At 47.4% G+C, this 26156-nt stretch overlaps 1 protein-coding gene across 1 annotated transcript in view; it reads left to right on the forward strand.

Moving 5' to 3' along the window:
* Positions 1 to 26156, forward strand: part of LOC126530357 (alpha-(1,6)-fucosyltransferase-like) — a 47195-nt gene that overhangs the window by 9496 nt on the left and 11543 nt on the right. The window contains exons 2-3 of the mRNA XM_055070254.2: positions 3370 to 3543; positions 8739 to 8892. Coding sequence (XP_054926229.2) covers positions 3370 to 3543; positions 8739 to 8892 — 328 coding nt within the window. The remainder of the gene's footprint in view (positions 1 to 3369; positions 3544 to 8738; positions 8893 to 26156) is intronic.

Consider the following 26156-nt stretch of genomic DNA (forward strand, 5'->3'; position numbering starts at 1 on the left):
CAATCAGGTCTCATAAAAATAAAGTAAGAGAAACAGAGACTGTCGATTGGATGCAAAGAAGGGAAACAAGAAGGACCATAGAGATTTACAAGAATGGGAAGCGAGAAATTAGAAGGAAAAATCTGTACGATACCACAAATGGTAACGCCTTGCTATTTGAGGCTCCAGCTGGTTGCCTAAGGACAAAAAATTACCGGAACAAATATTCGTTACAACATGAGGCTTATGTATGCTGCAGCTAAAATCTGGAGACTGCAGGCAACTGCAGCGTTTGCTTTGTGCGTGACAGGGCTAGAGTACATGCTCGCACTCATATGCTCTAGTGTGGCCGTGCTACGTGCTCCGGACAGGCTTTGTCCTGCACCCATATTGACCAACGGATGGCAGCCACATCCAACTCGCGCATTTTGAAGCTCCTTACGAAGCCGATTGCGCCGAGGCGTCTAACCACGAGCGGCCACGAGTGAGCGAGCGCTGGCAAGCGTGCGTGTGATCTGAACTCAATTTTCGCGTCTTTCGAGGCTGAGTGTTCAGAACTAGTCTATATTAGCGATATCGGACAGCCACGATACCGATAATTGGGGTGGTCAAAGTTTAATTAATGCGCGTGTGGCCACGGCCGAGCGTGAACAGACGACAATCGTCTTCTTCTCAAACTGCGTCAGCATTATCGAAATTCGGAAAGCAGACTTTCGCTCATTTTATTTAGACTGTTTATTAAACTTCGTTAATAAATATGAACAGTAACGGTAGGAACAACCCCTCAGTCCAAACACCCATCTTGATTGATGTCAGCAATTGGCCAACAACAACCGCGTATGAGAATCTGATATACTACGAAATAAAGCGTCCAGAAAAGAGTCAGTAGCAGGCTTCTGTTGAAAAGAGAGCGTTTGAGAGAAAGTTTACTTCAAGCTCAGCTTCCGATATCCATGCGCCGCGCACGTCTGCAAACTTTGGCTGAGATGTCCAGAGCAGCGTATGGTACCCGCGGGCCGTGTTATTTCACCAAGCGCGAGGGGTGTTTCAGGGCCCCTTTTATTTAATGTTCGAAATGTAAACAATTTTCGCGAATTACTTTTTTCCCACAAATATTGGAATGCGTTATACGTCCGCTAAACTGCATGTTTCCCAGCGTATCGAGAAAGCTGTACTTGAAAGTGAGTTGACATTCAACGGAAATAATGGCCCTGTTTGGGGGAATTTGGGGAGAACGGGTGGGAAGGAGCTGTAGTTAAGCTAGGTCCTTTCTAAAACAATCGACGCATACTTTTTTTTAATGCTGAAAGCACTGTGAACAAGGCACCATACTTAGCAATGCTACTGCTCAATCTCGATTCACAGGTCACCTTGCTAACGGAAACGTAATTACACGCCGATGTTTTGAACGAAAAGGTTGCCTAGCCATCATAGGATTTCTAGAGATATGATCGACCATTCTGCATTGGTGGCGTCCCCATGGCAGTCATAGGAAGTCCCAAGTCTACAGCACTACTTTGCATTCCAGATTATGAAAGCGTTTTTCTTGCAAACTTTGTTTGTGGGGTACCACAGTAGCTATCAGTGTATTCGATTGTTCACCAAATTCAAATCTTATTATTGTAGAAAAATTACTCATTTACACCACTTTAGGTGTGACAAAGTTGAACAAAACTGCTTGTAGGGAGGGGGGGAGGGGGCAAACATTTCTCGTATTGACTTGCTAGCGTGCATTGCAACAGGTTCCCATACCACACGCTGTGAGCTTCTTACAGACAATGCTTTTTTCTAGGCACAGTTTAAACCTTCTATTTAAAATTTCTCTGCCTAGTTGTAGAAAAGTTAGTATTCTGAATGCTGTATTTCACCAGGAGTTTGTTTTTGCCACGCTGACTCTTGTAATACACTGCCATGAATGTAAAAGCCCGCTACAGGTAAATATTTAAAAAATTTTCATGTTGTTATGATGGCTTCAGCATAAAAATGGACGCTATTAGAATTTTTACTAATTTCAAGAAATTATGTTTACAATGATTAACGTGATTTGTACCTGGAAACGTAAAAAAAGGAAAGAAAAGTAACCACTAGATCACGACGAACATCATCCAAACGAAGGGACGACTAAGGCGCTTGCGATGTTGAAGGGCGTGTACTGTGCCAAGATGGACAAAATAAGTTATATGCGCGGCAATTTCAAAAGAGCTAAAGGCAACTTCTTTTCTATTACTATAGGAAATCTTTTAAAGAACGTCCTTGAATATTTTCGAAGTTTATATCAAGAACTGTCGATCGCACACTCATCACTGACCCGAAGGCGGTTGTAAACACACTGAATGAGAGTTTTCACTCTGTGTACGCCTGTAAAAATATGCATGACTTCAACGCATTTGTTGCAACTTGTTTTTCAATGATGGCCCTTACGCTTACTCAGGAAGGCGTCCTGAAATAAGCATGCATTTTAAAGAACAGGGGGCAAATACACTAGATAATGTAGCGAGTTTCACACTTTTTGTGTGTGATGTTTATTATTTTGCTAATGCTGGGTGTAGTTCCTGCTGAATGGAAAACTTCTCGCATTGCACCTATACCAAAATTAAGTCAACCATTAAACGTTTCAAGCTATCGTCCTATTTAGGTGACCACACTTTCCAGCAAAAGATAGTTGAACAAGTAGTCTGTCGTAATCTGAAACAATACTTAGCAGAAAACAGATTGCCGTCAGCCTTTTTGTCCGCGGTTGGCCTGTGGGTATCTCCTGCGTTAGCACTGCCGGTCTCAATCCAAATGAATTGTCACTGAAAGTGAAGAAGGATGGCGTCGTACGGCACATCGTACGGCAGACTAGAAATTTGAAGACCACTAAACGGCAAAAGTAAATAATAATACACAATATGTAAGATACGCTAAAAATAGAATACCAGCACAATGGTTACGAAATAGCTCATCAAAGTAAGATTTAACGTTGCATTTTATCTTTTTGAAGTATTGGGGCCACTGATGCCCGTTCGAGATCATGGAAGCTAGTTCCAATCTATGAACGTAATTGGTAAAAATGAGAGAACGGCTGCACGTGTTGCTTGTGGGTATGTTGTATTTCTGAGGATTATTCAGTCGTTCAGAATTAAATGACGTGGGACGCGTTATTGTGGTAAGAGTGTTTCCTACAACTGGGGGGGTGCAATAGTGAAGGAAACTAGTGACGCTTTCATGGAAGTAACGACGGATGCTTGAATATATACAAAAAACAAACTGGCTGCGGGGTCTTGTACTGCCTCAAGCCTTTTGCTTATTTCAGCTAGATCGGGGGGGGGGGGGGTGTCCCAACAGTGAGGAATGGTCATGCTTAATGAATGTCGGACGGAAAACAAAATGTATGGTCATTTCATACAGACTGCACATACGGCGCACGGACAAGAACATAGAGGCTGCATACCATAACATCAGCGAATACATGCATCACGTTGAAGAATTCTACAGCGCTCTGGAGCTTCGAGGGGAGACGGTCGAGAAGCGAGTTTTCGTCGCCACCGATGAGCCGAGCGTCATCGATGAGATAAAATTCAGGTGAGGAACCAATTTTCTACTTCGTGGCGTGTTTTGCAGAGTATATACGTGGAGGAGTACTGAGGCAGCCAGTCATACGCTCCTATGTGTCCCGACAGGTGTATGTCACATTATTACTGAACGAAATAGAGTTTGCTCTAGTTTAACGCTGGCAGCAAAGAACGGCGATAACGCGCAAGTGTTGCGGCGGGTGATGACAACGCAGCGCGTGATAATGATAATGATTTAAAGGGCTTTACGGCTTTACGCGCCAAAACCAAGTTGTGATTGCAAAGCGCACCTCAGTGGGGGACTGCGTTATGATTACACTGCCTGAAATTCGGTATATGCTCCCAATGCACTGAAAACGAGTGTTTTATTTATTTATTTATTTTTATTCCGCCACTGTCGAAATAAGGCCTTTCCGACCGGGATCAAGCCCCCAACCTTGTGCGCAATGCCACGACCACTTAGCTATACCGAAATGGGTGCTTTGTTGTTTTCTTATATGCGATATTTGAACAACACATAACGCAACTTTCACGGTGCGGCATTGTTCGATTCGACGAAGCGCCGATCAACGGGCGCCAAAAGGGTCGTAGTATTAGGAACCGACGAGCAAGGCGGGTATTGCCGGCCATTCCGGCAAGCGGCCGAAAGAAATCGAAGGCAGGGGTGCTATGCAGGATGCGCCGAATTTCTCGTTCACCCGAGTTTTACCCGAGTTTGCGCGACGGCAGTCAGTGAACGGAGAGAGCGTGAAACGCGCAAAAGCTGCAGGCAAAAAAAGTATGTAGACAAAAAGCCGGGTATGACAACATGAGCTCCACCTGCGCGGCACGCTGCTTCCACGTTTCAAGCGCAGAAGGCGGCACAACGAAACGCGCCAGCGCCGCGTATTGTTATCAACGGATTATCGCAACTTACCAATACCGTGACTGTCCCGCTGTCTGTCTGCACGCTTACTGTGATCCGCTTGCCACGCCTTTCCCGGGCGCGTCAAGGGCGTGCCTCCTCTTTCGGGCACTATTGTTCTGGATGGATGGATGGACGGATGGATGTTATGAGCGTCCCCTTTGGAACGGGGTGGTGGGTTGCGCCACCAAGCTCTTGCTATTATACTGCCTAATGCCCTACTTAGGTTAAACAATAAAAGATAGAGAAAAAAAAACACTGTAAACTGCCCCACCCAAATTTTCTGATCCCCTATTTCGAGCTGTGCTTTTGCACGTCCCCGTTTTTTATCGTTTCCCTACTTTTCTTCCACCAATCCTCCAATCGCCGCTTATTAACGCCTATTGCGGACATGTTTACTTTTCCCCTGCTCTCGCTGAACCCAAGTACTTCAAGGAGGTCAGCGGCGCCTAAATGGACCGCTCGGTAGACGTCCTTATATTCTAATAAAACTATCCTCCATCTATTTCTATGCTCCATCGAATGCAAACAGGATGCATGCGGCGCATTCTTGCACCTACACTTTCGCTCAAACGAATACGTTAAAATACAACAAATAAAATAACAAACATTTTTATTTCTTTAAGTGTCTGTTTTTCGTTTTGAATGCTAGAAATTTCTTAGGACAAACGGAGATCGAGAAAATTATTAAATTTTGCACTTCTTGCCGCGAGTGGCGACAGTCAGACGAAAGCTTAGTTTCGTGCTTTATATCAGCACCTGCTATTGATATTTCACGTGGATAAAGATACTCTTCCATAGATTGTGCGGGCTGAATGTCACTCATGAATTTCTTTTATCTCACCAAGTTAGTGAAGGTTACCTTTATCTTTTCCAAATTTTTGCGGGCCCAGGTGCATGTAAAAGCACGAACACTCATTGGTTCTCAATGCCTTTTTTAAACTGCTGGAGATTCAGTTCGTTACTACGAAAGTTACTTAATCCGTGCACTATTATTATGCTAAATATGGAACAGTAGAGATGTACTTCCCTTCAGTTTGCCGATCTCTCCTTCACAGTGTTGGTTGCGAGATGCATCGTCGGCACCACCTCCTTGTCGCATCGCAGCTATATAGGCTGTCTTCCTTTTGCACACACTATGCAATATTCGTGACGCTCGCAGTCACGCATGCGGAGGAACTCAGCGCACTCACAGAAGCAGCGCCGGATAAGTAGTTTGTTCAGGATTGTGCCGTGAACAGTAGCTGCGCGTTGCGATCTGTAAAATTGCTGAAACTATTGGCAGTCTTACGGGGTGCACGCAAATATTGCTCCCGGAGGAACAGAACTATCCAAGAAATAGTGGTCATTGTCGAGCCTGATCACTACGTCGCGCACTGGAAGCTCGTTGTACGAGTTTGTTTACACTGGGCCTCTTCGATGTTTAGCCGCCATGCTCGCCCGGTGAATGGATGTGATGACGCCACCACAGCGTTCCCTCGTGATATAATGCGAAGCGTACTAAATTACAAATTAGTCTAATACACATTCAGTGTACATCTTGTAAGCATTAAAATGCTTCTAAACCACGTTAAAGTAACTGATAATATTGTACTAAATGCATTTGTTTTATAACTTGCTTGTGCATGTAATGCGCTCGGTGGGACGACAAACAAGTGAAAGAAAGCATGACCATGCACCGACGGTATGATCACGTGAGGCCCAGTTTGTCGACCGCCCGGAAGGCAACGCCCAAGTAATGATAAGCCACCCAGAGTGAATCTAGATAAACCAATGAAACTGGAGGCTTGTCGAAAGATAAACTGTGTCTCGGTACCATTTGTGCTTTCATCTTGGGGCGTCGCCAGAGCTCGTGAAGATCCCGAGTTTCGCCAAACTCGGCGCATCCTGCATAGCACCTCAGGTTTAGATATAATTGTCTTTTTCGTCATCGGCGCAACGGTGACGCCACGGCAGCTTTTTGTAGGAATCCCTGCGTCGGCGCGACCATGACGCTCCAAGAGCTTTTCGCAGGAAACCCTGTGCCTCTCTGCACCGCGCGTGCATTGAGAAGCTTACTAAGAAGGCGGTGGTGGGAATACTCAGAAGTATGTGGTGTCTGTGCAATCCAGTGTCCACGAAGTCCTGACAGTGTATGTGGTGCCTCTGTGCAATCCCCTGTCCACAAATTTCTGTCAGTGTATGCGTGCTGACAGCGCCGTATGGCCGGCTGCGGTCGTTTCTCGTATGTTTATGAATGAACAATAGAGGCCCGCCGCGGAATCAAGAGTGTGCGTGCGTGGTGCAATATGAGTGCGCGATCACTAAATGCAGGACGGATTCACCCGTTTCCTCGCCACTAATTAAAAGGGACGCGGTCAAGACCTTGGGTGGAGCCGGGATCCAATTCGGTAAACTTGATTGGATCGTCACTAATATATGTTGTTCCCCCCTACAGGGAATTAGAGAAAGAAGTTATTTAAACGCCTAGCTGCAGGCACAGATCTGCAAGACATTGGTGCCGCAAATATCATCCGCCGAAATTCAGGTCATTTCGCCACGGGCAAGACAGAACGAGGACGGTGTTTTCATTATAATAAATCATGTCGCAGTGCAGAACGCCAACTGGTCTAGAATCAGAAGATATCCACAAGGCGCAAAAAAGTCCACAGTGTCCGTCTTCCTATTTGGTGTTAAAAGTATCCTGCAAGCTGCCTACATATGAAATCACCTGCATTTAAACTGACTAAACGTTCTTGGTTCGCGCAAAAGTCGACCAATAGGCAGAAGAAGTGTTTACATAACTGTCCCGTTGTTCCTGGCTTGTGTCAACACTCTAAAAAAAGTTTACTCCATTTGCAGTGTATATTTGCCACAAGACAATAATCGTCATCTGTCTAGCCTGCATTTGCTTTCTTGAAAACGCTGCGCTCGTTACTTTCCAGTCAAGAATGCTCTGTCATGCTGATTACGCGCATACCGTTCGTGACTTGGAAGTACCGGGCTCGCAGCGTTAAAGAAAGGAAATGCGGAAAAGACAGATGACGATTATTGTTGTGTGGCAAATGTACACCCCAAAGGGTGCAACAGTTTGTAGAGTGAATTGCTGAATATTTTATACTTAGTATAGGTAAACACCAAACTTGTAGGAGCTTAATTTTAGGGAAACTTTAAAGTAAAAAAATCACTACCCAAGCCCTCCATACAAAGGGTTAACTAGCGAAGCTGAAGCGTGTGTCCCCTGTGTGTATCCCTGGGTTAATCCCAGCGGTTCATTAAACAACAGCTTGGTAGACTGTCAGGTCCTCGGTACGCAGTTTCTGCTTGCGCTCGGCTGCACGAGCCTGTTCTTGTGCCCGGGCTGTAGCATCGGCATGGCGTTGATGAGCTCGTCCCCGGTTCGGCTCGCGGCGTTGCTGACAGAAAGCTTCCTGCTCCTCAGTAATATGTATGACGCGTGGCCTAGCCATTTTGGAGCCGGAGAGAAACTGCTGCGCGCGCGCTTGGCTGCGACGGAGAGCAAAGACGTCACTACTGGCGCAGCGAATCGCGCGCCTCTCTTTCTTTTTTATTTCGGGCATCCGCATGGGTTGCGCTGGAGTATTCAGCGTACAGGCGACAGACGGACGGACGGACGGACGCACGGACGAATCGGCTAGCCATATACAGCTTCGCAGTAATACATTGTCATGTTGTAATGACGGTGAAGAGCACAGTAGCAAAACTGTAAATCACGAAAAGAACTATTTACTGAGCAAACCAGTGCTCACAAAAGCACGTCACACTCAAAGCACAACGATAGCGGCGAGCGCAGTCGTCGATCGTCCAAATCTGATGAACGGGTCATGCGCGTTGCCTTTTTTACGTGACTCATCGAAGGTTTGAGCGCAATCGCTGATGCCCGCGTGCCTCGCAGACATTACTGCACAAGTTGGCGTCGCACATACAATAATTCACAAAGTTCGGTGACCACAGCCGACAAATGGAACCATCAATAACATTCGAGAAACTTCCGGTACGTGCAGGTGCGTCCTTGCGCCGAGCGACGATGTTTCACATTACTTAGCCGGTGAAAAGTGGTCACCGGAGAAAGATAAACATGCACAGCTGTCAATATATTCATCTGAATCACCATAGTGCGCCAATAGCAGTTTCGAGGCTAAGCTTCACGCCTATTTGTTTTGCTGCATCCGCTATATAGTCAATTTTGATTTGTTCCCCTACCCTTACGGTGCGAATTTGAAAAGTGGGACATCTCAGTGTACCAAAATTAGCATGATGAAAACCGACAAATTGACTGTGAGTACATTTGGTGACTGCAGGTTTCCCAGTTTTGTCATCATTGCAAACAAAGTCGCATCGACTGAGGCGTCGTGGGTGGATACCAGAGACGGGATCAGCGCCCTGGAAAACATCATCATTGACCTTAATCTACTGGCTGAGTCGGACAGCCTCGTTTGTACTTTTTCTTCTGGGGTGAGAACACTAGTTCCGGCATTCATTTTTTTCATTTAGTAGAACATCGTCATGCCTTGACACAAACTATGAAATAATTTTATCGAGATCTAGCAATATAACAACGTTGTTTCTTGTATTTTGACAAGCACTGCTATATTTGATAAAACGCTCAAAGTAGAGTAGAACTCTGTGTTTGTCAGAGACGCTGGACCGTGGAGATACATTTCATTCGTGTCTGTAAAACATCAATAAATACAATAACCAGAACAGGGAAAACCGAGCATGATTCGTTTTCTAGGTACTGAAGGGTGCGTCATTGACCTATTTCATGAGATATTATTTACTCCGAAATTTCGGCAACGTTTCCGGTTTGGGGCGGTTCAGCTCGAAGGCCCAGTAATGTCTCAATGTGAACATTAACGGAATACTTTAGCAGCATTGCCAAAGAAGTAAACTGTGTTACATATCCACAGATCTACGAAGCATGAGAGAATTATGATCATCATTATAGTCGTCATCATCGTCACTATCATTTTAGGTCCGCTGCAGGAGGAAAGCCTCTAACAGCAACCTCTAACTATATATGTCTTGGGCTATCTGGGTGAATCTTGCACCTACAGGTACTAACATATGGAGCATAAAATTGTAGGTTAACGAGGAAGCTTCAGAATAGCTTAAGACCCACACAAAGAGCGATGGAACGAAAAAATTCGCATTTCCACCCGAAAAGGGAAGCACCGATTGCGATTGCAAATTGGGTGATAGCTGTACGGAGTAAGGAGAGTAGTTTTATCGGCCGTGTAAACTTGTAAACATCCGCTTATTAACTAAATTAACAATGATAGAATGTGTAAGCGTGACTCAACGAGGACGTAGAAAATAATAGACATACAGAGACAGCGCTGTTTTTGTGTGTCTTCTTCTTTCTACGTCCTTGTTAAGTCGCGTTTACACATTCTATCATTGATTCAAACCAACTAGCCCATCAATATGTTTTAAATAAATTGACCAGCACGGTGTCACGCACGCACAGGTAAAGATGAACACATCTCGCTCGAAGACAGCAGTAACTGCCTATGAAAACGCTGGACTTGGGATTCGTGGCAGCAGCCGCGAGCCAATTGACCTCCTTGCATCTGTCGCGTTAACGCTAACGAAACGGCGAAATCGCAGCGCATATGAAGCAACCGGCACCACGCGCACTCTGCAAACATCGCAAATCGCTTCGAAGATAAGGCCCGCACAGGTGCGCGCACTTTGGCCACGTCGCAAGTCGCTTTCAAGAAACGCGAGCTCAGGCAACGCTTCTCTACAGCGTCCGCCAAAGGCGTCTACTACGGCGCCCGCAATTCCTAGCTGTGGCAAAGGTCGTAGTAGACGCCGCGGTAGCCTCTACTCTGTACGGAGCAGCGGGTGAGGAGGACATCGAGGCACGCTAGTAGCCACCGGAGAAGAACGCCCCTCCTCCCTCGCCTAACCCCCTATGCCCCGGGCAACACAGAAGAGGGCACGCATCTTGGCGGCGTTCCTCGTTCGCGCACACGATATTGAACCACGTTAGCCGGCTCACGCTCACACGCTTCCACTCATACGGAACCGCACGGCGACGGCGACGGCAATGGCAGAAATGTACCTGGAGTGTCCATTGCGACGGCCCAGTGTCCTGGACTGTCGCAATAAAATGTTAGATGTAAGGAAGAATGCGATGTGATCAAGAGGGCAAATTGGGTTAGCAGATTTCGTAGCTGACAGCAAGAGAAAAAATGGAGCTGAGCAGGCCTTATAATTGGAATCATCATGAGCATACTAGAAGGGCAATAATTATCGTAAACATTGCGGCAATATTTAGAAACATACTATAGGTATCAATATAAATGAGCAGCCAGCAGCCCCATTCCTTAACCCATGCTTCCAGTAGGCCGCGTGGAGCTTACAAGCACCAATAATGCAAAGTAGACTTGCGCCCGAAAGCGATGTGGAGAGCAGATTCCCACACACGCAAAAATATGTTTAGAATGCCAGCTTCTAGGGAAAAAGGGTTAAGAAGCGACTTTACCTGAATAACTCCTTTCTAAATGCACAGAAGTGGAGCAACCGTACTGCTTGGCGTCCACTGCAGCGTTCTTGTTGAAGTTAACATAATGAAAACAAGTTCATATATATATATAATTTTTTTATAAACAAAGACATTTTTTACAAAAGTTCTGGAAAATTACAAAATTTATATACCAACTCAAGTGTCATTTTTTTCTCACCTTTTACTCAGCAGTACAAATGCTTACACAACTCATTCAACTGTACATCGTGACGAGTTTAAAGCGGTCGAAATTGGGGAACATAGAAATCTCTGGGGAGACACATCATTCATTCGTGACTAGAACTTCGGCTAAATTCTCGTAATCCACAGTAACAATTTAATGTAAAGTGTTTCACAATGCATCACGTTTCTGCGTTATAGGTGTTCTAAGAAATTCAGTTTACAAAGCTGCGATATTTTTCGCTAGTGCACAGTTGTGTACTTGCAGATACTGTGTTTCAAATGTGTGCACCGACAAGGTGCAAAAGATGCGCATTTCACAGCAACAGAATGGTGACACCATAAGTTACCGCGGTGCGTGTTTCGCACTATCTGGCCATAGAGTTTCGCGAGGGCACCACCATTCCGGTTCAGTAGCATCGCGAGCTCCTTGTGTGCGACCATGCAGTAGGCCTTCCCATCCCTCCTCCCGGTACGCCGAACCGATCTCAAGAAGACCATCTGGAGAACATGCAAACTTTGCTGGTGAGGTTGGGATAAAGCGTAGCTAATGTTACATCGCTATTCACTTGCCCTAAAAAGGGAACACGGGTTAAGAATGATTACGCCTCCGGCCTGACGGCGCTACGCCAGGTGGCACCCGTCATGTGATTACCTATCCTGCGTGGCATCCAGTGCAATAGACGCATGCGGAGATATCGACAAAAAAATTACGACAGAACCCATTTCACAATGAGTGTCGACGGTAATGCGATTAGCATTAAAGCAATGTAGTGGCACATTGCACTGTTGATGTCACATGTATGGTCACGTTTATTTAATATGTGTAGTGGTCATTATAAGACACCGTTGCTTCCGCTACGTGCCACTATGTTATGTTACCCGCTTGCCCACGTCGCCCGTTAGCATGACGGCATGACCACAACTGTATGGCAACGACAGTGACGACGATGGACTGATGAAGAAAAGACGTCGACGGAATGACAAAGGTGGTGTGATTACGCCGGCATAAAGACCATGCGGCGACTGTTCTGAAACAATAGTATAACGACGACAGCGTGGCGACGATAGCAATAGGACAATGGAATGAAGTCTATGATATGACGACGACTTTATGACAACAAGCATGTGACGAAGGCGGAATGACTACGATGGCACTATTACGATGGCATCGCCACAGTAGCATGACAACGGATACATGACAGTGACCGTCTGACGACCCAATGACAACGATGGCGAGAAAGCGGAGGCCTAATTATGATGGAATTGAGTGAGCATGATACAATAAAATCATGAAAAAGGAATGACGTCGATAAAACGGCACCATGAAGATAATAGGATGACTTTTCTGAAGGGATGACTATGGTAACAATGACGATGAAGACGGCAGCATGCGAGGACAGCATGACGACAATGGTATGACCACAACTTTGTGATGATTATGGCACGAGAACGACAATCATATTAGTTGACGAAGTTAGGCTGAAGACGGTGGAGCGAACACGAGACATCATCGCGTGTTATGAAAACAATGCACGACGACGATGGCAAGAAAACGGAATGTGGTAAATGGGATGAACACAAATTTATGGCAGTGCTGGCGTGACGACGCCTATGCCGGTGCTCTCTAACGACGATGGTGTGAGGCCGATGGCGTGAGGACGACGGCATGAACAAAGTCAAATCACAAAGTCGGAATTACTTTGTCATTATAGATTAGGGACGCCCACAGACACTCAAGTTTGCCATCCAGTTATTTGAAAGCAGTTAGCTGTGGGCAGTGCCGACATAACCCACGGTTAACAATCGCACCAGATGTGCTTAACCGCGGACCAAGTGCCCAGATCGCTCTTTCAACGTTCATCAAAACCAAGGCAACTTGATGGTGTAGCAACAGGGAAGGATATTATGGCCAACAACATCTGTTGAAGCACATGACCTAAATTTATGGCACCCATGTCGGCGCCCGAAAATGTTCAGCCATATAAGTGCATGCATCTTGGAAAAAGGTTTCCGGCGTGTCCGTTACTGTCTTCTACACCGTATCGTCGTTAGTCATGGAATTCTTCGTCTGCTTGGAATTATGTATATCCACGATAAGCCGGTGGTCTCCGACTTGTCTAACGTAATATTAGATATATACTTCTAGTTCAGCACGTTTAGCATAAGAGCGTGCTTAGCACAATGGCGGGCTCGAAATGCGCGTGTGCTTAACGCTGCACGGCCCACAACGTTAAACGAACGCACGCTATGTTTGCAAGTTAATGTTTCCGGCTTTGCGCGGTTTACGTAAATCGTGCGGCAACACGGCGGTTGTCGCAGCCGCTCACTTTGAACTAATTTAGGCGTTCCAGTTCTAGAACTCGCTTCGTTTGTAGCAAGTTAGTCTTTACGATTGCATTCGCATTGACTCAGGTCGCTTAGACGACAGAGTTAGACGAATAATTAACTTTGCAGAGTTTTCAAGGCCGATTCTCATTTCTAACGCTCCGAGGCTTAACAAGACAAATAGTGACCTAGCCAGCTTCATTTATTCAGGCACGCTATACATGTGTTGCATTCTTTCATTTTTTACACATCTTATGTTTTCTTCTTCCAAACTTATCTTTCTACCTTTTACCGATACCTATGCTGTAACGCATGCGGTCGTATCAATTTGTTCCCCGGCTTTCTCTCACCTTTACTTTAAACATATCTCGCTTATCTCACCACTGACCTTTTGACGCTTCCGTCCCCTTTAAGTCAGGCGATTCTAGATGGTGTACGTTGCATAAGGGTCTCACTGGGTGAACCTATTCGCAATCCGTTAGCATGTGCTCCGTTAGGTCTCCTGATTTTCGCATGCAGCATACACATGCCTCATATTGTTGCAAATAGTCGTTCACGTATGTTGTTGTCCTGAGGCATCCAGCTTGAGCATCAGACAGCAAGGCACCGGCTTTTGTGCTGTCGTACCAATTTTCCCTTCTGATTTCTTTCTTCCCATTCTTGTAAATCTCCATGATCTTTTTCGCTTCTATTCTTCGCATCGCACTCACTGTCTCTGTTTCGCTGACTTTCTATCTGATGACTCCCGGCTGTTTACTTACACTTTCAATTACCCTGTACTTGGTTCCCAACTTTTTTTACATATGTCTCCATTTTTGGTCCACGCTTTTCAGGTACCCCCCCCCCCCCCCCCCGATGATGGCATACTTTTATCACCCATTTATTTAAATCCACCTTGCTGACTGTTTAATCTGTGCGCTTCTTTGACTGCAAAAGTGGCCCAGCCAATGGCACACTGCACTGCCTCTTTTGTGCTTTGACCACGAGCTCCTAAAACCAACCGGCCTAACGAGCTATGGTTAGCTTCCAACCCCGACAAGATATCCGATTGTAAGCACAGAAATGCATTTGCGAGCGTTAGCGCTGGCACCATTATTCTTTTCCAGATTCGACGCACCATCTCACATTCATTGTGGCCACAAAGTACTCCATGTTTCACTATGCTGCATTCCGCTTCGCCTTTCTTCAGATTTTCTTGATGGGTGCTTGAGTAAGTCTTTTTTTTTGTTTATGTACACGGCGAGGTATTTGCATTGCTTAACCATGGACATGACTTGCTCTTGAATTGACACCACGTAATTACTCGTCTCTTCATTAAAGATCATAATCCCTGATTTCTCTGTGCTTAACATAATACCTAGATTTGTTGCTACGTTGGCGCACAAATCCGCAAGTGTCTGTAGATAACTTGCATTGTCCGCTGGTAGCTCTATGTCGTCCAAATGAATCCGTCCGGAGAGCTTCTGTTCTACCATTTCTCGATTAAGCATCTATGATGAGTCAAACCTTGATTCACTATCTTCCACTCGTCTTTCTATGTCCTTAACAGAAAGCGTGAGCAACAATGGAGACAGAGGACATCCTTGCTTCAGTGCTTGATGAAGTTCCACCACTTCATTACATTTTCGGCCTTCCCAAACAATTTCTACTCTGTTATATCTCCATATCTCCCTCAGCAGCTCCACACGATCATCATCTTTACCTTCGTGCTTGAGAATCTCTCATGAAAATTCCTTGTCTGAGATGTCGTGGGCTCCTTTATAATTTACAAATGCTATACACAAACGTCTATTCCGAACACCAGCACCTCCATCTCCTGTATGTACAAACTTACCAAACAAATGCAAAATAACAATACAATAGGGTGCTTGTATCCAACATTCCTTTTGAAGTTCTCAATTTTCTGCTGTGTGCTATCCACAAAGGTCAATTCTGAGCTACTGAAATCTCTACGCAGTGAGTTCATACAAACATATTATCTTTTAACCGTTTGACTGGCGTCAATTCATTCTGCAGTTCCCCCAGTGCATCATTTTTTCCACCCATTTTGACATTTCTAGTTTCATGGCTTGCATTGCCATTCTATATATTACCGACCTTACTGTAACTGCCTACGAGCAGAAAACAGTGCTAAACGATAGTACGGAAAGAGGGACACAGACCACATCCCTGAAAAACCACCAAGTGTCTTTATTAGTGAACCAAGTGTCTTTATTCGTTCAGTCAGGATATATATACTCTACCACTATCTCGAAGCACAAATGGCAGCAGAAATTCAGTATGCTCAAGGACAATAAATCATAATCAATGAGAGAGGAAGGCTATTTCCTTCGCAAGGAGAGAAATGGATTGGAGGCTTAACATATGGTTCGCCGCTATAATGGATGTGAAAGCCTCATAAATAAGACGTGCGTGTCCATCGTAGTATTTCGACAACTAGGTCACATCTTTAAAAGACAGCTTGAAGCGGCACTCATTGCAATGCAGTGGCAATTGACTATCTCTAGCTTGTTTTTCAACCTTGTTTGCGTGTTCGCGCACGCGATCATCGATGCACCTCCCCGTTTTAGCGATATAGAAACGCTTGCATGAAAGAGGAACTTTATAAACCACACAGTCACAACAGTCCACAAGAATCCTCTGCTTGTGCTGCTATTCACAACTTTTTTGTTCCTTTATTCCTTTATTCGTTTATTTCCTCTGTTCCTAGCTTCCTTCATTTCCTTGCTCCACCACTTTCCTTGTCCTTCGATTGGATTGAATTTATTTGGCCTCGCCCTTTCTAACGGGCTGGCATCGCGGTGATAAAATTGGGTAGCGATGCCCTGGCCTTGGCCGGTCACATACAACTATAATGTTACATGCACACGTAAGCACGGCACGCACACATTCACATGCACTACCACTATCAATATACATGCACACACACCAAATTTCGCCGTCAATGTGCGCGCATTAAGGCCCACCACAGATTGAGTCGACTCTTGGTCGTATCGATCTTTCCACCGCTGCCATGGTTAGGTGAACTGGGGGAGGGGGGGAGAAGCCAAGCGCTTGCGGTCGCTTGATACCATCTGAGGGCCCTGGTTTGAGGCCGGCGCAAAGCAGAACCAAATGTTTCATTCTCTCTTTACTCAGCACATACTCTTGACATAGCACTTCCCACGCTGTCGTCAAACTCAGGCGGTAAGCTAGAGTTCTGAGGACACCAGTTCGCCCTCGAAGCGCAGGCTGCTGGCTACAGTGTTACTGAAGAGGTGTTCCACATGGATCTTTTGTTTGCGTGCCCTATAGAGATTCAGGAAGCATGATTCAGCGGAGCTTGTTAATGCTCTGCTCGTAGGTCTCCGCTTGTTCGTGGCTTGGGCTTAGTAAAACTTGTCTACTTCCTCGTACGCCGCGTCAACAAGACACTGCAAAATGCGAGTTCACATTTCTTCAACTGTCGGAGCCAAGCGGATATCTTAAACCGCAGCCTGAGGTGATTGTCGTCGCTCCCCAAATTGTACCGACCGTCCTCATCTATAGGCATATTCTAGGAGCTTTTTCCGAAGTTCAATGACACAAGGGCCTAGCCGATGCACGAGCTAGGGACTCGCCCCCCCCCCCCCCGGGCGATGCCGAAGCCCCCCCCCCCCCCCCACATCTAAAGTGCCATTATACCAGAGTTTTGTCAGCCACATCATCTGATGCAAGGCCGCAAATATTGATACATGCATACTGCGTGTTTCTTGTGGATGATGCGCGCGGGCGCCCCGACGAATACGACGAACGCTCTCTGGCTCTCGAGCTGCCGGCTGAACTGGCTAGCGCTGCGTTCTCCTTTGTAAATATACGTAGCAAATAGTCTGCACTTCTTACGAGGGTTGCAATGTGGGCTTGTTGGTAATGCATCTTCAAGGGGGGTATGGTAGCGCGATTCAAAGACGGGACAAAAGAAGACACAAAGGGACACACACAGCGCTAACTATTTAAGTTAGCGCTGTGTGTGTCCCTTTGTGTCTTCTTTTGTCCCGTCTTTGAATCGCGCTACCATAACCCCCTTGAACATGCACTTCTTAATACTTCGTTCGCGTAACATTTTGATGGAGAGTGCCGCTCCCCGTCCTCGCCACGGAGATCCGCAGCGGCCACGCCATCCTGCTTTCCGCCATGACTCCCGGTGACGACACCTCGCCTGCTTCTACTCCTGCGACCCCGCCAACATCGTATGTTACGGTTACCAACCCCCGCAATCCTGGCATATTCTCTGGTCAAGATAATGTCGACGTTGAGGACTGGCTCAACCTGTATGAGCGTCTTAGCCAAAACAACAGCTGGGACCCTACCATTATGCTAGCGAATGTTCTATTCTACTTGGGCGGAACTCCTCTTGTCTGGTTCCAGACACACGAGGACGAGATCTTTAGCTGGGATGCTTTCAAGGATAAGCTCAGCGACCTCCTTGGAAATCCCATCGGTCGGCAGCTGGCTGCTAGAAAATAGCTTGCTATCCTCCGAGTTCAGTCTTTTACGGAATCGTATGTCTCGTGCATACAAGACGTGCTCGCTCCTTGTCGGAAAGTCGACGACAAAATGGCCGAGGCTGACAAAGTCAGCCACGTACTCAAAGGACTTGTTGGTACTCAACAATGTGTCAGCCATCGACGTCATTGTCAAGGAATGCCGCCGCTTCGAGCTCACCAAAAGCCGCCACGTCATTCCTCAGTTCTTCCGGCCCCCTAACACGGCTGCGACGTCGTCTTGCGTCGGCCTTACCGCTTCACCACTCTAATGTGAGCACGTCACACGTATTGTTCGCCGCGAGCTGGAGGCTACAAGTCCTACGCTTGTAGTTCTACCCAAGGCATATCGGTTGCAACGCTGCGTGCTATACGAGATGAGCGCGTCACGACGTTTTCAGTAGACGTCTGCTCAGGTTCTTGGCCATGTCCACAGGATTCTATTTGCCCTAATGCAACATTTCGACCCATGATTGCTGCGGACCTGTTTCCTCTACAAGCAGCGGCTCAGTGTCGTCTTTTGGTTTCCTATAACAACATCTTCGACCTCAACAATCGCGAATAGGGCCGGACTGCAGTTGTTAAGCATCACATAAATACTGGTGATGCCAGCCCTATTCACGCCGGCCATATCGAGTCTCTGCTTCAAAGCCTAAGGTTATTCAAGATGAAGTGAGCAATATACTTGCCAAAGGTATTGTTCAACCTTCGTGGAACCCTTGGGCGTCGCCCGTGGTATTTGTTAAAAAGAAAGATGGCATATGACGTTTCTGCGTAGATTACTGTCACCTAAACCACATTACCAAGAAAGACGTCTACCCATTGCCTCGCTTTGACGACGCCCTCGTTCTCTCCACGGTGTCAAATACTTTTCATCAATAGACCTTAGATCTGATTATTGGCAGATTTCTGTGGATGAAAAGTACCAAAGTAAGACCACCATCGTAAACCCTTATGGTCTATATCATTCTAAAGTTATGCCATTCGGTTTATGAAACGGCCCAGCAACGTTAGAACGTATGATGGACTCTTTGCTTCAAGGGTTCAAATGCTCAACATGCCTCTGCTACCTAGACGACGTTCTCGTATTTTCACCTACATTTGAGAACACCTTGAGCGCTTATCAGCTGTTCTTCAACTCTTCCGCGAGGCTTAGCTGCAACTAAATTCATCGAAGTGTCACTTCGGTCTTCGGCAGATTACAGTGCAGAGCCACCTCGTCGACGCTTCCGGTATTCAACCAGACCCGGAGAAAATTCGTGCTGCCACGTCTTTTCCTGTACCTCAGTCTGTCAAAGACGTCTGATGTTTTGTAGCACTCTGCTGCTGCTTTCAACACTTCGTTAAAGACTTCGCAGCGATTGCCCGACCACTTACTGATCTGAAGAAGGACGTGCCGTTTACGTGGGGCCCCGCTCAAACTGCCGCGTTTGTTCACCTCACCAACATTCTCACCACACCACCTATACTGGCCCACTTTGACCCGTCCTATCTTACAGAGGTGCGTGCCGATGTCAGTGGTCACGGTATCGGAGCCAGATTAGCCCAGCGCCAACAAGGTCAAGATCGTGTTATCGCCTACGCTAGCCGCCTCCTCACAGCAGCGGAGCGCAACAACTTGATTACAGATCATGAATGCCTGGCTCTCGTCTCGGCGGTTTCCGAATTCCGCCCATACTTGTAGGGCACGCACGTCTCGGTTATCACGGACCACCACGCCCTCTGCTGGCTTTCCTCACTCAAGGATCCTACCGGCCGGTTTGGTCGCTGGGCTCTGCGGCTGCAAGAATATTCCTATGCAATAGTGTACAAGTCGGACTGATTACGTCAAGACGCAGACTGTTTATCGTGCTATAAAGTGGACGAACCACCCGCCGACCCTGGCCCGATGCCGACGTTTGCGTTTTTTCCCGTATCTCAGCTGCTACACGTTCCCGACGAGCAACGCCGTGATGCCATCTTGCGCGCCATCATTAAAGGCTTGGAATCTTCGTCTTCTGATTCGCCCCCTTCATCTGTTTGTTCTCCGGGATGGTGTATTATACGGCCACAATGTACGTCCCGACGGTCCTGCCCTACTCCTCGTCATTCCTAAGCACCTACGGTCACTTGTTCTCCAACTTCACGATTTACCAACGGTAGGTCACTTTGTCGTCTCCCGCACATACGATCGGATTCGCCGACGCTTCTTTTGGCCAAGCCGTGCTCGCTCCGTCTGGAAATACGTTGCGGCGTCTGAGAAATGCCAGCACCAAAAAACATCATTGACGCTTCAGAGCCGTTCCTTCACCATTCCTTCAGAGCCGTTCTTTCGAGTTGGCTTGGCCTTAATTGGCCCTTTCCCCCTATCCACGTATGCCAACAAGTGGGTCGCAGTGGCGACAGATTACGCCACATGCTACGCCATCACCAGAGCTCTTCCAACAACCTGCGCCACAGATGTCGCCGATTTTCTTTTATGCGACGTGATTATGCAGTATGGCGCTCCACACCAACTGCCAACCGTGGTCCAAAAGGTCCGACCATGGTCGGACATTTCTTTCTAAAGTCATCGCCGACATCCTGCAGTCCTGCTCAACCAACCACAAGCTGACTACGTCTTACCATCCACAGACTAATGGTCTGACAGAGCGTCTGAATTGTACCCTCACACATATGCTTGCAAAGTATGTCTAGTCCGACCATACTGATTGGGACCTTGCCCTACCCTATGTCACTTTGGCATGTAATTCTTCTCATCACGACACTGCCGGTTATTCCCCGTTCTTTCTGTTGCTCGGCCGAGAACCCACATTGTCATTGGACGCATCCCTTCCATCCGCCGCAGCAGAGACCAGCGAGTATGCATTTGACGCCATCACCAGGGCAGCCCAAGCACGCGAAATTGCCCGCACTCGCCTTTTGACCTCACAAGAGAAGCAACGGCTTTTGCACGATCGCCAACACAGACACGTCCACTTTACGACTGGATCTGGGGTACTCTTTTGGTCCCCGACTCGTCATGGTGGCTTATCAGAAAAACTCCTGTCTCGGTACACAGGCCCATTCCGAGTACTGCGTGCCGTGACTCCAGTTACGTACGAAATTGCCCCAGTCAGTATCAGTGCCTCGTCTGCCCCGAATTCTACTGACATTGTGCATGTCGCACACCTCAGACCATATTACGCTCCTGTTCTCACCGATATTTAGACGCACCGGGACGGTGCTTCTGGTGGCGGTGATAATGATACATGCATGCGGCGTGTTTCTTGTGGACGATGCACGTGGGCGCCCCGACGAAGACGACGAACGCTCTCTCGCTATCAAGCTGTCGGCTGAACTGGCCAGTGCTGCATTATCGTTTGTAAATATACGTTGTAAATAGTCGCCAGTTCTTAATTCTTCGTTCACGTAACAATATATACAGGGTGTCCCAATTAACTATCATGCACCAAAATTAAAAGAAAGAGCAATTCGTTACTCGACGAAAACCTAGCGCATGTTGTTTAGAGTACAGGGAAGTAGCTGCCAATAAGTCTTTGGTTACTGAGATTTAATTATGTAATTGTAATAAATTATCTAACTCTAGACGTACTATCCTAATTATAAAAGTGTTAATGAGGCATTTGAAGGCACAGCCAAGGGACATCTAGCTGCGATATTTTCAGCGCCGTACTAATTGCGTACTAATTTTTCTCGACTGATAAGTAAACCCTGCGAAACATGGAGAATACTCCGTGAGTGCGCTCCCACACGCACCATAAAGCAACGCCCGCGAACAGGCTCCCTCTGAGTTATCCAGTACGAAATAAAGGAAATAAAGAAAAACATCGTGATCGAGCTAGTTTCTTATCTGCCGCGCTAAACCTGAAGCAACACGTCGCGTGTGGTGTTAGTTGGAACCAAGCTGTTATAGTAGTTGTCTGAACGTAGATAAGGTGCACGGATGGTTCATATTTTTTGTTTTTATGCGAAGCATACTAGCCGCACAACCACGCTCTTCCTTGCTGCGCCGCGCGCGGCCGCGTAGCTACCATATGACGTCATAACAGCTGCAAAAGCGGAGGCTCAACTCGTGCGCTCGCTTGCGGCCGCGTAGCTACATAGCCGGGTCTCAGCTCGTGCGCTCGCCTGCATGAGTTGTTTCTTCGTCTAGCCGAACCAAATATAGCCAAGCAACAGCAGTTCACCAGGCTAAACAGTGGTTCAACAACTAAAATAAAGGCTAGTATGCTTCGGATCCTGGGCTTAACCTTAGCTAAGCCACAGCCATTTTTTGCCGCCAAACCTATCACCACATATGCGAATAGCCAACGTCAGTGCAATGGCTTGAAGGTGCGTCTTGTTTCGTTCCAGTCGCCATGTCTTTATCTAATGAGGGGAAGGTAACATGATCCTTGCCTTGGGGTCTGTAAATGACAAGAGGAAGGCCGCCAAGATATTGTCGCGAAGCTCTTTGGGCAGTAAGCGTTCGCGACTAGAACGACAGAGCAGCGTGAGGTAGTATAGGCGATGGAGCATCGAAACAAGGTTTTTCTCGTCGTCGTTGTCTCTCTCATAGCCACAGCCCCATAGCTCCTTATTTTACAGTACATTTATGTCCCCCGCGGAAAAGGAAGCCATCTAGGTGACCTACGGGTAGGACAACACAGGCGGATCATAGTAGGGCTTGGGACGCTGGACATGCACAATTTCGTGCCCTCGACGGCGATGATCCAAAGGTATCTCGAGGGGTTCCACGATATAGTTGACTGGAGACGTTAGGTTGATCACGTGGTATGGGCTCTGGTACTTCGACGCGAGTTTCGGTGACAGTCCAGGGGTAGGGCCTGGAACCCAAAGCCACACTAGCGAGCCAGGAGCATAGGATCCAGGAGCATAGGATACAGGAGCATGCGAAGTTTCTCGATGGTGCGTCTGGCGTTGCTGGTCTTCTGACGTAAATATACGGGAAAGTTTGCGACACTTTTCTGCGTGTGTAGCAGCTTCAGATAAGGTAGTGGTTTCCGTGGCGTCGGGGCGGTAGGGAAGGATTGTATCCATTGTGCAAAAGGGTTCGCGTCCGCACAGGAGAAAGAAGGGCGAGAATCCCGTGGTAGTCTGCGTAGCGGTGTTGTAAGCGTAGGTCAGGAAAGGTAGAACATGGTCCCATTTGGCTTGGTGGGATGCACATACATGGCCAGCATGTCACCAAGAGTGCGATTAAAGCGCTCGGTCATGCCATTAGTCTGCGTATGATAGGCAGTAGTGGTGCAATGAATGATGCGGCATTCTTTGAGGAGAGCCTCGATGACGTCGGAGAGGAAGACGCGGCCTCTGTCACTGAGTAATTCCCTGGGAGCTCCGTGGCGAAGGATGGTATGGCGCAGGAGAAACCAAGCGACGTCACGTGCAGAAGCGCTGGACAAAGGGGAAGTTTCCGCATAGTGTGTAAGATGGTCGATGGCCACGATTACCCAGCGATTGCCGTCTGATGTGGTTGGCAGAGTTCCATAAATGTCGATGCCTACTCGATCAAAAGCGTGTGCTGGGCAAGGCAAAGGCTGCAATTGGGCGGTTGAACGACGAGGGGGATCTTTACGGCGTTGGCCAACGAGACAGGAGTGGACATAACGACGGATGAATCGATACAGCCCCGCCAGTAGTAACGAAGGCGTAGACGCGCGTATGTCTTCAGCACACCTGCATGCGCGCACTAGGGATCGTCGTGGAACGCTGAACAAATATCCGAACGCAGATGCCGAGGGATGACAAGGAACCATTTGCGGCCGTCCGGGAGGTAGTTACGACGATACAAGCGCCCGTCGCTAATGGAGAAGTGATGTGCTTGGCGACTTAATGCGCGATTGGTAGTGGGTGTCGATGGGGTGGACAAGAAACGCAGCACGGAGAGAATCCATTGGTATTTCTTCTGCTCCAGAAGAATGTCCGTGGCAGCAAACGAAGACTCGGACATTAGGCCTTCGGGGGGCTAGCCTCGTCTACTAGTGGCGAAGGAGACAAGGCATCCGCATCCGAGTGTTTTCGGCCAGAACGGTACAGCACTCGAATATCGTACACCTGCAGTCGAAGGGCCCATCGAGCAAGGCGACCGGATGGTTCTTTTAAGGACGACAGCCAGCACAGCGAATGGTGATCAGTTATCACGTCTAATGGGCGGCCATAGAGATACGGACGGAATTTGGTTATGGCAGAAATTATAGCGAGGCGTTCCTTTTCTGTTACAGAATAGTTCGATTCAGGTTTAGTGAGTGCACGACTGGCGAAGGCAACGACGTACTCATCGAAGCCAGCCTGTCTCTGAGCGAGAACGGCACCAAGGCCAACGCCACTGGCATCCCTGTGTATTTAAGTTGGAGCACTTGGGTCGAAATGGCGCAGGATTGGTGGTGACGTCAAGAGACGATGCAGCTTTGTGAATGCGGCAGGTTGTGGCTTCCACGAAGAAGCTGCGTTAAAGGTGCTAATATGGTGGTAAAATTGCGGATGAAACTAACGCAATGAAGCTGCGCAGTTCCTTCAAGGTCATTGGTCGCGGAACTGGGTAACAGCTTGTAGTTTCGCCGGATCGGGGAGTACACCTTCTGTCGACATGACGTGGCCGAGGATGACCACCTGCCGGGCAGCGAAGCGACACTTGCTTCAAGTTAAGCTGGAGGCCAGCATCGCCGATGCACTTGAAGACGCATTAAAGTCGAAGTGGGAAAGAAAGTTCACTGAAAAGAACAATGTCGTCCAGATTACACAGGCATATCTGCCATTTGAGGCCGCATAAGATGTTGTCCATCATTCTTTAAAGTGTGGCAGGCACGTTACACAGGCCAAATGGCATCACTGTGAATTCAAATAAACCGTCAGGTGCGATGAAGGCCGTTTTTGGACGGTCTGACTCAGCCACTGGCACTTGCCAGTACCCGGATCGTAAGTCTAAAGATGAGTATAACTCGGCGCCTTGCACGCAGTCTAGCGCGTCGTCAATACGGGGTAGCGGATAAACGTCCTTGCGTGTGATGGTATTGAGTCGCCGGTAGTCTACGCAAAAGCGAATTGTGCCATATTTCTTGTTTACCAGCACTACAGGAGAAGGCCAGGGACTGTGCGAAGGTTGTATGACGCCGCGTTGGAGCATGTCTCCAACTTGCGCAGTGATGACTCTACGCTCCGTGGCGGATACACATTACGGCTTGTGGCGTAAAAGCGCATGGTTGCCGGTGCCGATGTGATGAACAACAGTGGAAGTATGGCCTAAGCGAGATTGTAGGTCGAATGACGTGCGAAGGCGGTCTAGGAGATCGATGATCTGGGCGTGCTGCGCTGGAGTGACGTTTGGATCAATACACTGGGAAAATGTTGGGTCACACGGCGGCGTGAGAGGAGAAACTTGAAGGGCCAGAGCATCAACCGAAGGAGAAGCCGGGTCGTCAGGCACATCTTAAGGGAACCTTCGTTCGATTTCGTCGGCATAACCAAGACACTCATTGTGGAGCAGGCTAGCAGGGCAAGGAAACAGGTTCGATACATAAAGTGCGCTGGAACCTTGTCGAATGGCAAGAAGGGCAAAAGGAAGCAAGAAAGGATGACGGCGAGCAACAAACTTAGACGGCGTGAAAAGAACTGTGGAGTGGGAAAACCCAACGCAGTAAACGGGTACAAGTACGATAGAGGAGTGAGAGGTATTATAGCCGATCAAGCACCGAAACAAGGTTTTTCTCTCTCGTCGCCGATGTCTCTCTCATAGCCACTGCCCCACTGCTCCTTACTTTATAATATTATATATATATATATATATCTGTAAGGGAAGTGTGGTGCTAGAACGAAGACATCGACTATCACAAATAATGATGATAACCTGAGACAAATCCGCAGCTTCAAGAAACAGCGGTGCAAGAGTGGATCTTTGAGTCCTAGCCTGCGCACAGATGTTTTATCATTTATGGCCTCAAACCCTCATGCTAGCGTGCGAGACGTTGCCGCACAAGTACTAATTACCAAGTTATTCGTTTGGGGGATTCTAAATGACGGCCTTTCACCCGTACCACCTCAACCAGCATGACTGATTAGAATATAAGGACCTGTAGAATCGTCTAGATTTCACGAATTCGGTCCTCACCAAAGCCGATGAGTCAGCGGACTTTTTGAGCAACATCATGGGCGCAGTTGAAGCCAATTTTCGCAGAAACGCCTAGGTAAATTAGCATAATGCACACTATTGGAGG

Source organism: Dermacentor andersoni, chromosome 5 (assembly GCF_023375885.2).
Source record: "Dermacentor andersoni chromosome 5, qqDerAnde1_hic_scaffold, whole genome shotgun sequence".
NCBI lineage: Eukaryota > Metazoa > Arthropoda > Arachnida > Ixodida > Ixodidae > Dermacentor > Dermacentor andersoni.